This window comes from Phaethon aethereus (genome assembly GCF_964289735.1).
Source record: "Phaethon aethereus genome assembly, chromosome: 14".
NCBI lineage: Eukaryota > Metazoa > Chordata > Aves > Phaethontiformes > Phaethontidae > Phaethon > Phaethon aethereus.
Window position 1 is genome coordinate 13,587,440 of NC_138590.1, and position 14,311 is coordinate 13,601,750.

Here is a 14,311-nt window from a genome sequence, read left to right on the forward strand (position 1 = left end):
GTAGTATCCGTCAGTATGCAAAACAAATTAAGTTCAGAATTCTTGAATTTCTGAATTCTTTCTGTCTTGCCCTTCATTTTGTCCCCAAATCTTATGTTAATGCCCCAAGGGCAGCAAATATTTAAGAAGGTCCACTGGTGCTGCAGGCTGATGCAGTGTTCTTGATCTCTCCATTCACTGTGGCTAATTTGAGCCACCGCAGTTCACTGTACAATGAGCTTAGTCAACAGCTTCACACATAGCAGGCAATTCCATTAATATCCTACAGTGACAATATTAAATACTTAGCTCAGAAGAGAAATATTTGGCCAAGGCTGCTGCATAATTATTAGCTCTGACATGAAAGTCCTTTGGAGTTTCAGCTCTGTCTACTGGCCCTAATAATTACAGTCATTTGCTGACTGTGTATAAATTAATGGAAGTTGGTTGCTCTCAGTTAGAGGAATATTTTTCACAGGCAACTTCTAAAGTTCAAGGTACTTAATTACGTGTCGTTATGGTGAGAGAGACAAGAAGAAAGTTGACAAACACTCCTTCTACAGAATTTCATTCCTTTTGTCCGTGTTATGTCTTGAGAGGCTGGTACAGAAGAGATGAAAATGGAAAAAGAAACTAGCACTCAGCTTCTGTGACATTTCTAGTGGAATTAGAAATGCTTCTTATTCTGTAGCTGCTGTGCTTTTTGCTGCAGAGGGCCACAGTGTGATTTCTCTGCTAGGAAATTAACAGGTAGGCTGAGAAAACAAGAATTTGGGGATGTTTTGTGTTTCTATGACAGAAATGGTTTGTGCAAGGCTGTAAAAGCTGCAACAGATCTGGGAACTATAAAAAACTGCAGGAACGGCTGAAGAAGCCTAAAGCTCAGTTGCACAGATAAACACACTCCTCAACAACCCGTATTTTTACCCTGTGCGCTGCGCCCTGCATCATGAAAGCCCTATTGGTTCACAAGCAGCTACATTTTAGCGTGACACAAGCCTGAATGAAAACACCAGCTTGTTATCCTTGCTGCCTGCCCACAGGACGCCTTACCTGCCCTTGACCTCTAAGGAAAGGCTTTCAGTCAGGCTACCGTGAATACATGTCTCCTCTGAAAAGAGGACTTCCCTACACGAGAAACAGATCCCTGCAGCCAACGCGCAGCTAGAGAGGAGAGCGCTGGCCTTGCGCCGCAGACCTTGTGAAGCAGTGACTCAGCCAGCACTTCTCTGTGGAGCGGTACACTGGGGAGGTGGGCTATGGGAAGCTAGACAGACCTGATGATACCTTGGGCCAAGAGCTCCAAGCTGGAACAAGACTCCAGACACAGAAGACGACGTGACATAGACGTGTGATGATGATAAGAAAAGGTACTTAACTGAGTTACTGAACGAGTAAAATCTAAGATCAATTTTACGTGCTCTTTTCCTAATCATGCCTTAAAATATTTACTCCCAAACGATGCGGCAATTACCATGCTGTGTGGAGGCAATGGAAAGCTTCCTAACTCCTGCTAGCAGAGCTCAGCGACCCTTTCAAGGTACTTTGCCAACTCAGTGCCTTTTTAATATTGTCTCATGCTGCAAGTGACAGTGTGGCACTGGCAGTACAAATCTGATTTTAAAAGCATGCTTTCCATTCATTCATTGCTGCTTTGATTTATTTTATTAGTGAGCTGCTTTGTGTGGTGACAGAACTCATTACAACCTCCATAAAGACAATTACCAGTCCTTATCTATAAAACTGGAAGAAGGTGGAGAGGGAAGGAGCGTGACATGCATCGGTAAAACACAGCTAACAAAAGCATTAGCAAGTTAGAGTTAAAGGTCAGGGGAATCACATCCAAGGGTCTGTCAAGGAATAACTGCAAGTGAAGCAAACCCAGAATAGCTGCGTGCTAGCCAAGAGAACGCTTCCACTCGGTTAGCAGTATCTGGTTGTTTTTAAACAAGGGAACAGTTCACAGGCATGACACACCGGAACTTACACTGCTAAAAATTCAGCGCTGTCAAACAGCTGAAACAGTGCTGTTCTGTGGGGCAGCACCGCGCACCTTCACGGTGACACTGCCTGTCACTTACTGTGTTCTCCTTAGGCCAGGGGAGCCAGTTTTCTTCTTGCTGTTGTTGTTTTATAGAAGAGAGGTGGTGCCTCATCTCCCTGGCTGACACGACAGTAAACATCAGAGCCTGAACATGATGCACTTAATTTCAATCAGCCATTTACTAGAAGACCGTAAGAACAAGAATTAAAGCTGGTCAGGCAGGCAGTGCTTTATACAATGATCTAATCAGATCTCGGTAGGAGAGAACAGGAAATTTCTCTTCCTCCTCAGGCAGGATTTAGCAATCTACATTTTGAGCTAAGAATCTAGCAGCTGACAGATCTGCTGGAATTAAGAGAAAACCCAGCTACACCGAGGTCAATGGGCATACTGCAACAAATTTTTCTAAGGCTACAATCTCACCCTAATAAATAAAACCATATACAAGAGAAGTAAAGTAACACCACCGGTGATATTACTTCCATCTTCTCAGTGGCCTGGAGAGCTGTAACTCCATATTCATAAAGCAACTCAAGAGCCTTTGACTCAGCTAGCGTGCTATGAAAGCACAAGGTAATATGCCACCTATTCTCTACATGGGAATGTTATGCTGATCCAATTCCCTTTCTGCCATTTCAGAAAACAATGTCACATTAGACAGCTGAACCTCTCCTCTCAAACACACAACACAATACCGCAGTTGGTGTGCGAATAGAAATTATCTGGGTATACAAGGTTTATGGTTTCCAAAGACTGCACCATGATGAGCCAATGCTTCCCAAGAGAGCAGATAAACACAAAGGAAAGAGTCAAGCCTTGAAAAGAAAGCTGCTTCTGCAAGCCACAACAGAAATAAAGACCATGGGATGGACTGATGGAGAGAAGCTGGCTGGTTGTCTGAGCACACACTGCAAAGTGGGAAGGAAAGGACACAGTGGATAAGTCAAGGGGGATCTCTGCATAACAAGGTAGGTGAGAGGATGAAAGCAAGGACAACCAGTAATTCAGGAAAATCATAATCCTCTGTATTGTAAGCATCAGCTGCTGTTGCAGCTGGGACTTACTGCTCTACGAAAGATTAAGGTAGCTCAAAAGGCGCTGGGATCCATGTGTTTGCACAACGCCTTTTCTCACACATACACCAGCATGGCCCCTCCTTACCGTCTGGAGCATTTTAGAGTAATGATAGCACTTTCCAATAATCATGTTTCAGAGTCGGGGCGGGGGGTCCATTTTCCTGCTGCTGCTTGGTGGGAGGCTACTCTGGAACCGAACCAAGCACATAGGGTGAACACAGGCAAAAAATTCGAGTCAATGGTCTGAAACTGATCTCTGCATCACCAGAAAGAAGCCACCCCCTACTGCAGCTAAGCGCCTTAGAATTAAGCAGCATGTGCTGGCTCAAAAAAAGACCCACAAACATGCCACAAAAAAAAGCAGCAGAATGCCCAGCTTGTTTCAGTGTGGGCAAACGTGAGCTGCTGGAAAGTGGTGTGAGTACGTGCCTGGAATAAGCAGTGGAGGCTCACAATCAGCACTAACTTCAGCGATACAACTAGAAATGCTGTCAGAAGTGATCCCTTGGCAGCTGCACCCTAACTATGCTCCTGCCATGGGGCCAGTGGCAAAATAGGAATCAGAAATGTGCTGCTGACATGGGGCAAAGGAGATGCATGCACTAGATGTGCGAACAGAAGCTGTGGAGCACTTGGATTTGTTGGAAAACACGCAATGTGTTTTACGCTATGTAAACCAGGAGAAGCAATCCCTGTTGACACTTTGGGAAAAGGATCTGTGATCACTAGAACAAGTGCAGTGGGCGTTTCCTATTGCTGAAGGAAGGAAAGGTGACCATGAGTACTGCCCTTCTCTTTTGTCTCCTCTTAATTGTTCTTTTCAGGGCAACTGTCCATACGGCTTGTCTGCACCAAGCCCTTTGAATTTTACGAAGGCTTCACAATCTATAAATTATAAGACAAATATTTCTAAAACTGGCATGATGTGTCACCTAGTGAGGGACATTCCAGATTCTCGTGCTTTGCTCTTCAAGTACAATGTAGAATTAAAGGACTGCGAACCACAACACCCAAGATCCAAGGTGCAAAGTACATCTATATTTATGCCTATACAAGTCAGAGACATCACTTTTTCCTCTTCTGTTGCCCCATACCCAAAAAATCAGAGACTATGTATTTATGGAAGAGAGGCATGAAGCAGTTTAGTGAGGATTACGTAAGTCAAACAGAATAGAAGCCACAAAAATACTGGAAAAGAGGCAACATAATCGCAGATAAAACTGAATGTAGATAAATGCTGTACAAAGTAGCATTTGCAGAAAGGAACAGTTTAAATGCTTCATATCTATGCTCCAAATTAAAGACTTTATCTCAAAGAAAATGATGTAGTTTTGTAGGCAGCAGAATGTAGGTATTTGTTGAGAATGGAGCATTCAGAAATTCAGGGCTATTAAGTTGTGTTTAGAAAAGGAAAGACACATTGACACTTTGGGTAAAGTATTCAATTTTGAATACTTGAATTGAACTTCTAAGCATTGCAGAGAGATGCAAAAGACTAGGAAAAACTATAAAGGAAAGAGGTATGGAAGTGACTCCCAAAAAGCATAAAAAAGCCCTCAAGGAAGTCCACTGAAAGAGAAACTAGGGCTGTAGAGTTAGGGGAAGCAGAAAGGAAAGGTGCTGCACTGAAATAGCTGAGCATGCTTGTTTCCCTTTCTCCAAAATACAAGAATGTACTCAAAGGTCAGCATCTGGTAATCCACGGAGATGGAGGAGAACGGTTCTTACACCACGCAGATCCACAGAGCAGTTTGCCTGGAGGATTCTGAAAGCCAGGTGTAATGCCTGCAACTAAAATTCAAGACTGCAATCTTCCTGTTGCATCTGATGATGACCTGAAATAGCAAGACCCTTGACCTGTAGAAGTACTGGCTTATACGCACTGAGCTATTCTGGATATGCACAGGTCAAGAGACGGAAGAAGTGCGTGTTTTCTGCTTGAATATGGAATGGATAGATTGACTCATTTCTAATCTGGAAATTTCTATTTTAAGGGGTTGAGAAGACCCAGAAAATGGCAAACAAGCAGTTAGGGTTAGCAAGTTTATTTCTAATTTAAAATTTGCCTAAATCATTTTGTCTCCCCAGCATGCTATGTTTTCTAGTGATGCTTGGCATACACATTTCATCCAAGGAGTAAGGCTTCTATTAACAGTTTGATCCATCCTCCAGCTAAATGTTTTCTGAGGTGCTAAACACTGATAGTTTCTCTGTTGGCTTGCCTTCAGCCTGGAAGTTTCTTCTCAGAAAGAAGCAGAGCCAGCTGATGACAGAAATACATATGATCTCAAAACAGAAAGGCAGGAGGCTCCTAAATAAACGTGTTTATTTCCAGTCTCTCAGCAACAGAGCCCTGCATTTTAAAATAAAGGCAAAAAAGGGGAAAGCACAGTCCATACATGGCCAAAAAAAAATATGCTTGGGGGGGGGGGGAAATCTACTCCTGGTGAGGCTCAAGAAGGCCAGATATGATACAATGGATCAAAGACCAGCAGTACAAAAGAGTACCAGCACCCAAAAGTCCCAAGCACAGGAATGGATTCTCTGGCAAAGCCAGGCTGTAAATTTGGCACACTTAGAATCTGAATTCCCATTAATTCACATAATAATGTCAAAGCAGGTACCCACACTTCTAAACCCAGAGCTTTAAATTATTTGACAGTGTCCCTTTAACTACAAAATCTCAGTCTGCTTCTAAAGGTAAAAACATAGCTCTAAGCTTGCCAGGAAATGTCATAGCTTCATAAATTCTATGAACAAACCTTCTATTCTTGCAATTCCAGCAGAATTATTAAATCTATCAGCCATAGATGAATGTATCAATTTATCTTAATTTCTGAAAATACACTGAGCCTCTTTCAGTTAAAACTTCATTTTTCTGTTGCACAATGAAAGAAAAAAGGGCGTCTTTGCAGAGATTAATTAAAGCAATTTATCCCTCCATAAATTACCATCTCTGGACTGAAATAAAACACAGTGTGTTTCAGAGAGGATAAGCAAACAGATGAATGAAGTAGTCTTATTTCCTGCAGATCAAGCAATGTGACTGTCTGCTGTGGCACTGGAGACAAAGGGCTTGCCCAGCCACTGTCATCATTCTTGGAAACCAGCATTTTCAAAAAGGGCCAAGGAAAAGAGGCTGAATACTGCCACTGCCCCTCCTGCAGAGAATGACATCGTTGCACAATTTCATTACATGCAACACAAAGAATAAATGGCTCTAACCATAACGACATCTCCAAAGAGGGTGCCCCTCACCCCTGTCCTTCCTTCTACCGTTATGGAGGACAAGGAACCTCCAATGTGACTTTATTACTTAGGGTTTTTTGTACAAAAAAATGGGAAGATATCTTTTATGTCTAAACAATGCCTTTTATTGCATTGTTTGCTGTACAGTAGTACATGGTATGTATGTATGGTAATAAGGCTTGCTGAATATAGTTTGATATGCCTTTGAATTGCATAACGGCATCAAGAATTAGGAATCAGTTTTGTGAGAGATCAGCCATGTCTTGTTTCTTGGGGAGACAGATGAGGAATTTTAGCCACCAAAGCTAAACTGTGCGCTATGTTAGCATCGCTACCATCTTCTAGCCTCATGCTGAGGCCAACTAGCTTTGTTCAGTGGTGTCCAGGCACCTATAAGGTTACATATTCAACCTCTGAAAGAGAAACCACGCGGTGGCCCAAACAGAGTTTAACACAGAAATCTTCACTCGATTCACTCCAGGCTATGGAAAGGATCCCCACCACTGCAGAGAAGACTAGCCACCTACTTTGGTGCTCTGGGACATTCCAGTTGGTTTCCTAGAATGGATTTCAGAGTGCCATATTCCAAGATAACACAGGTACCAGCGGTCTTCACAGGTCACAGTAACTTGTTACTATTAGTATGCATTTTTGGTCAGCTGGCTAACTCTTATGTTAAATTCCTAAGCTGAACAGCTTAGACAATCAGTAAGTGACAGAACTGTCCCCAAGCCAGGCAGATAATGATCTGAAGTCATTGCCAGCAACAGTATTGTTATTCCAATTGTTGAAGATTTCTTACAGGGTAATTACCTTGCAGCCAGGAATCAGATGGATTTACTATAGACAGTAAGTTACTCTCATGTCTGGGAACTCAAGCTCAGGACTGACATACTCAACTGGGCAAACACTGAGCTGCCTGAATCCTCCTTCCCTCCAGGAGAGCATTTCAAATTCTTGCCAGGGTGAATACTAAGAAGTGTAACAGCCAGAGCTCCACCCAAGCTGACTTACCCTTGCTGGGAAGAGCAAATGCATCTGAAGCTGTGACCACAGGACAGGGGACACCCTAGTTAATCATGCTTCAAAACTGACCCTCACAAATGACTGGTCACATCATCACTGTTTCTTCTGTGTGCTATCTTACTACTCCCAGCTTGTTCACCTTTAGTCACAGGCAAAAGCAAGGACAAGATAGATCATTCACATTCTGCACCTCAGAACAGTTCTTTCTTTTCAAAACAAAAGTAATTTCCAGAGAACATAGCTCACCTTAAAGGATATTTCATACTGCTCTCCTCCCCATATCTCCAGACCTGCATCATACCCTCCCAGCTCCCAGAACCACTTTCTATCGACTGCAAACAGTCCTCCAGCCATTACAGGAGACCTTAAGGAAAAACCAGACTCCATATTACAAACACATTCAAGGATACAGATATCTAGCTAAACATTTAAAAAACAAAGCAAGAGTTGACAAAAGTTGTTTTCACCACCCAGCGTTCCTGGTGCCTTTGCAGCCGTGATGGAGCATCAAACAGTTGGTTTTGCATTATCTACTAATTTCCCACTTGCAAATGAGGAGGACCAGACTAGGCTCCCTTCAGAACCAGTCAATGCCCCTCCTCCAAACAGGCAAAAGAGTTCACATTAAGTGACAGGACATAACCTCTTCCAGGACCCATATGCTGCACATGTGGTGCTCTTTGTCTCAGTAGTACGATCAAGTCATTAAGCTTGACCTCAAAAGGTGTTTTGTTGGGTTTTTGTGGAACACTGCAGAAGTATAAAGGACAGCAGAACTGTCTTAATGTTGGCAGGCACAGCAACAGCAGAACATAACTTGATCACAGATTTACTTCTGCAATGTACTGCAATCATCAAAATTGCTGTAATTATTCTGCTAGGTTTTCTTCCTTCCCACCTGGGAATGACATATAAACCGACATTAGTTTGTTGTTTTTGGCAGAGCATTAGGGATACTAAGTTACGTTTGAAAGATCTCAGTAATAAATGACCACATTAAATGTTAGACATTACAGTTTTAAATGAAATGTTAACTTCTGCAGGAATTAAGGTGGCAAAAAACAGCAATGAAAAGGAGAGTGTTCACAGCTACTACACAATGCATTTCTTTTAAATCAACATAGCAAACAGCTGCCAAAAAGCAAGTAGCTTAACACCAGCTTCCAACTTCTACCACACTGAGGTGTAAACCAAACCTGTAACAGGGTGTTATTTTGTTAGTCAGGGCTTAGCACGCTGCATTTCAGTAACTTACTCAAATGGATCACTGGGATCAAGTTTCTGTAACTCAGGAGGAATAGGGATCCTCTTGTAATACATCTCCCAGTCAAATGCACCTCGCATTGCATCTCCAGCCTGAGTCTCATATCCAAAGTGGTCATGATCAATAACATCAATCATAGGGCAAACGATAGTCTTGCGGTTTCGGGCAATGCGATCTGAAGATTGGAGAAACGTGTTAGAAAGTCCGCACCAGTTGGTTCCGTTGACCATGAAATTACAGAAAAGAGAATCAAAATATGAAGTTGTCCAAGAGCGACACAGCTTTCTTCCCGTTAGTGCTCTTTTGGGCAGACGCTCCAAATCATATCAATTTAGCTCATTTTTCTGCATTGAAATTGATTTTGATATTCAAGCTAGAACTATGGAGATAAAACCCACCAGACATGCTACAGTGACCATCACCCAGAAGCAGAATAGGAAGACAAAGCCACACTACCACAGATACCTCAACCACCAGGCTAAAAGCAAACAGTCTTGTATTTAGCGAACAGTCCTCATTTTAATGAGCGACCGGGATGTGAACCCCTTCCGCATTGATTCAAAGCCAGGGCCGTAACCCATCGTACCACCTAGCTTTAATTGCTATGCCAGAATCTGGCAGAAAGCAATTCAGACTAATGGCATAACTACTCTCAGCAGGCTCAAGAAATGCAAGTGTACCTCCTCCCCTCAACTTTTTCTTCCAACCAAATAATACAAGACAGGATTAATTCCTGCATAAGCATCTGGAACTCCTTAAATACTTTATTACTGAGATGGTCTCTTGCTGGAAGTTAACTTACAGAGCAGAGGCGACAAACGACGTTTCTGCGTCCAATGCACGTCTAAGAGAAATCCTTTCTATGATTTAAAATTAAAGCATACTCTATGTGCTCTCATGTAAATGGCATTTGAGATAATTCTGTCCTCCCTCCCCGGGGCTCATGAAGCTGCAAATGTTTTACATTATTACCAGATACAAACCATAGAGGAAGCAACAGCATTACCATCCGACAATCCTGCTGACAAATCTGACTAGTTTTTCTCAAATCTCCACTTGACTATTGTTGCCACAGTTTGTTCGACAATGTCACACCTGAGAGAGAGCTTTAACAGGTCACTTGCAATAGGGTTGCAAAGGAGTTTGGTACTGGCCAGAGGCATGCAGGTACCAGAAGCAGAAGGCACTGTCCTTTCAGTTAGTTATCCTTGAAAAGAACTGACATTGCAAAACTGATGCCTCCTTAAAGATGAAGCGCTGCCTTGGAAAGGACGTGTTCTACAAATACATAGCAGCAGCTGTTATTCACAAGTAGTATCTTCCACACGCTTGCAGACTATGAAGTTAAATATAGTTATATAGGAGAAAAAACCCAAAACTAAAAGCTACTTAAAAACTGCATGTAAAGACATTTTCTGTATCATAAAGCCGTTCCTCTCGGCAAGCTGCTGAATGACCATGTGGTAGTTTACTCTTCTAGCAAGCTGTAAATTATTTAAGATTTCATTTAATGAGGAAACTGAAGAATATGATCTCTGCTTTTTAATTAAGCAAAACATATGATACCGTTATGGTACAGCACAGGACCCCAGAAAAGAAAAAGATTCTTGCATGCTTGTTTTCCCTTTTAAGACATTTCATCTTCCTTTTGTCCACTTACAGCATGAGGGGAAAGCAGCAGGTGGAAATAAAACAAACTCAACACCAACAACTGTTACCAGCTCTTTAGCAGTTCTGTTTTCTGCCATGCACAGCACCACACACTCACCTAACAGAGGTGGCAGCCAGTTCACGTTGGCCTCACAATGGGAGTCCAAGAAGGTGATGACGTCCCCTATGGCCACAGAGGCCCCCAGCATTCGAGTTCTTATCAGCCCTTCTCTCTTTTTGGTTCGGAGGATTCGTACACTTGGGAACTGGGCCATATAATCTTCCAGGCGTTTCTTCAGGTGTTCTGTATGAAAATAAGAAATTTAAACACTGTAACGACTGATTTCTTAATAATGTAGTTCCCTCTTTACCAGAAAGAGATGTCTTTGGAAGCATGTCCTGAACAGTTAAATATAATTAACAGGAAAATGGAAGTAAGAATAATTTCTCTTATATCCAGGGTTTAACCGTAACTACTTAACCAAGACTTCTGAAGATGTTCCAAAAGCTTAGAAGCAATTAAAAAAAAAAGAGGCACTAGGAGAGATGGAGGAGTGCAAGATGAGAAATAAAACTGCAGAGGAAGAGGAAAAGGAATAAAATGCCAGCTGGCAGACCTCTGGGAGAACTTTATCAGAGCAGGGATTCTCGGACACTTTTGTGGAAAACTAATGTAGCTTAGAAGAGACACAGGACAATTTACTTTCAGAATTAAACTGCACTCAGCGCATTTAAGTTGTGTTTCATTTCTTCAAAACACACAGCATAACCATGCACTCATGCATAAATAAAAAACAGCAAAAAGCTTAGTCAGACATCCCTCCAAGCTGGCAAGGCAGGCATAGCCGATGTATATATTTGGGTGACTACGTTAAAAGCTTATCAGAGGAGATATTTGCATTTAAATATGGAAATATTTACACTACTGAATGCAGACTGGAGCCATATCTGAATTAGCACTGGCACTTGTGGTCACCACGATTAACAAAAAAATCAAACAGGAGAGCTGCAGAAAAAGATGACTGAGTGATCAAAACAATGGGCAGCTTGTTTAGATGTGGAAGTAAAAAGCTCAGCCTACATAAAGGGTGAGGGGCACACAGCTGTCTCTACATCAAAGAGCGAAGCACCAAAGAAAAACCTGAAAATAGGCTAAGAGCTGATGCCGGCCTAATCACTAACGGGTTGATCTTTAGGGATCTGAAATTTTGACTTATTGACAGCAAACCCCATTCGCAGCGTGCCAGGGACTGTTCATTAATGTGCCATACTATCCACTGCCATCGGCAACCGATCAAGGAAACAAGCCTTGCTAGGCAAAAGCTAGTTTGTCAAATCTAAGCAATTAATTAATCTTAAAATCTCACACAGAACTCGAATAGATGCAATCATTCAAATACAAATAAACTCACACATTTATTTGCCTCGACTATAGGGAACAAATCTACTCCATTCTGTATAGCAGAGCCTTCCTTGTCTTCCAAAGCAGGCATGAAAGGCAGGGGCTGAAAAGGCAGACAGTGTGAAAGCACCCTTGAACAGGGCACCAGGGAAGCCGGGTATTGGAATAGCTGTCTAAAAAGAGCAAAGGGACAAATAAACTTAACTACGTTATGAGCTCTCCCCCACAGTGCTGACCCAGCAACTGTGCTTCAAGGTTTTAGCTACTGGAGGAAAAAAAATGGGCAAAATCCCTATGGCTAACACATGTTCTGCACCTTCTCTTTGAAGCAGCCATCACCTGCCTTCCTTCAAAGATCACCCAAATCAACTTCTTTGCTTTTGAGGTATTCCTAGCAAGCTCTTTGCCCTTTTCAAAGCTTCGTTTAATGTTCCCCAGGATTTTTTGCTCACAAATGCATTTTAGTGTTTTTCCTGACAAGCCTAATTGTCCTACAATATCTACATAGGTTTTCCTGCTCAATAGAGCCCTTCATACTTCTTGCTGTCTAGCACGCTTTTCCCCCTCATCCTTTTCAAGCCTCTTCTGAATAGATCCTCTCAAGCAACCAGAAATTTTGTCCACTCAATTACAGATTTTTCAAATAAGGGCCTTCCACAGAGATTAGATATATTATTAGTGCAGCTGCCTTCCTCCTGAGGCAGTGGGTAGTCTTAAAAAGGAAAAAAAAGCCACCACCACTGTTTAACATCACAGCTCATCCCTTGCCATTGTTAGTTTATCACAGAAGATTAGTTCATCAGAAAAGAGAACAAACAGTCCTTGCTTCAAGCATAAATCAGCTAAGCCCAAGCCAGCAGGTACAGCTTAGTCAATCTATCCAAGACAAGATAAAATGAACGTGGCTACTGGTGCTCATAATAAAGGAGGTAACCGTCACACAGAAGCTCTGGATCTGATTTCCTTAACAGTAGCCACAGATATTGTAGCACTTGCAAGACCAGACCTCACGATATTTACGTTACCTAAACCAGACCTGCAATGAACTGGGAAGTCTTTAAAAAATCCCAATCTCCAAAACAATGGAAAACACATATAGACTTTATGCAACTTTTTATTTTGATAGAAATGAGAAAGTGAGACTGTGAAATATCCCAGAGGTTTGTCTTCCACTTGTGTGCTGGTCATTTTACGTTGTGGCATCATATACCTTTCTGAACTGTCATGGTTTGCTGTGCAATTTCATCTGTGGTGACACCTGAAGGCAGCCTAATGGATTCCTCCAGGGGTATGAGCACAGCACAGCTGAGCTGCTACCAAGAAACACCAGCATGTTTTTGGATCTGGTCTCATGCAGGAAGAGTGTGAGTTCACCAGCAAGTGAACAAAAACTCACTGGATTTGGCCATAGTTGTAGTGATGATTATGACTGCTCTGCTACAGACTTCCTGAAGTCAGGTTGATTTATATCTATTAATGAACAAGCAGTTAAGAACTGAGAGATTTCCCCATTTTTATAGTGTAACAGGAGAAAAGGCATAGGAGCCACAGAGTTTTCTCAGGCAAGTACTCTGCAAAGCGACAGCAGGAAGTCTAATCCACTGACCTCCCATTTCATTCCCAAATGCTGGGTTTGGTTCTTTAGCACTTCTTTACTATATTTCCATTATAAAAAAACAAAACAAAAAAACACCAAAGCATCTCACATTTGCAGCAAGCAGCCTGCTGCACTGGCTCACACATTAGGAATCTTATGTCTCCAGTGGCTGGAAGAAGCAAGGAAAAACTATAGGTACTCCATCAGCACCCATGTATTCTCACTGATGCAGGGGACACACGTACCAAGTGCTGTCCTTTGTATCCAGGAGTGATGATGCTCAGATAAGCTGCTCCCAATTGCTGCAGAAAAATCCATGCTTGATCACTGCATTTTATAAGGTTAAGACTTAGGTACCACGAACTGCAAGTGAGCAGACTTTATTGTAGTTACTTTCCCTCGCTAAAGGGTCACAGACTTTCAAGCAACCACACAATGTACAAAACACAAAAAAAATGTACTTTTCAGAGTCAAGGTTTTCTTATTCGCTTATCCCTGCCGCCCAGCCTGGCACCCAGCCGCCCAGACAGAAAATAGTTATTTCATTCTATTACAAATATTGTCACAATTAAGTCAATTTTTGCTTTTAAAAGAAAATCTCAAAAAAACCAAACAAGTGGCATTCACTGCTACAAAATTTTATAAGGCTTTAAAAAAATATATTATGGAATCTTGTCACACTGAGTAATTTTTATCACAAGGGCAATTTTCTTTAATGAAAGTTGTTAGGTGGACTGGATGGATTCCAACAGCTGCGCCTATGCTGGGCAAAGTAATATAGCCCAAACATATAAATGAGAGTAAGATTATCTGCAGATTAAAAAGTAGGCTAGTAGCTTGCTAACTAAAATAAACTTGATATACAGTGTATACGTTAACAGTACCAGTCAAGAACTACTGCTTTCTTTATTTTAAGCTGTAAATAAAACTGTGTGAAGATAGCAGAGAAGCTTCAACAGCAGGCCTGCTTAACATAAGCAGTCCCAAAGCTTTCCAAAATAAGTACTTTTTTTTTTCCCCCTAG

The 14,311-nt window shown here is 41.9% G+C and overlaps 1 protein-coding gene across 1 annotated transcript in view; it reads right to left on the minus strand.

Moving 5' to 3' along the window:
* Positions 1-14,311, minus strand: part of GALNT10 (polypeptide N-acetylgalactosaminyltransferase 10) — a gene marked incomplete at its 3' end in the record, with an annotated part of 85,997 nt that overhangs the window by 7,227 nt on the left and 64,459 nt on the right. The window contains exons 5-7 of the mRNA XM_082006011.1: positions 10,407-10,592; positions 8,630-8,813; positions 7,621-7,738 (exon numbers count right to left, since the gene is read on the minus strand). Coding sequence (XP_081862137.1) covers positions 7,621-7,738; positions 8,630-8,813; positions 10,407-10,592 — 488 coding nt within the window. The remainder of the gene's footprint in view (positions 1-7,620; positions 7,739-8,629; positions 8,814-10,406; positions 10,593-14,311) is intronic.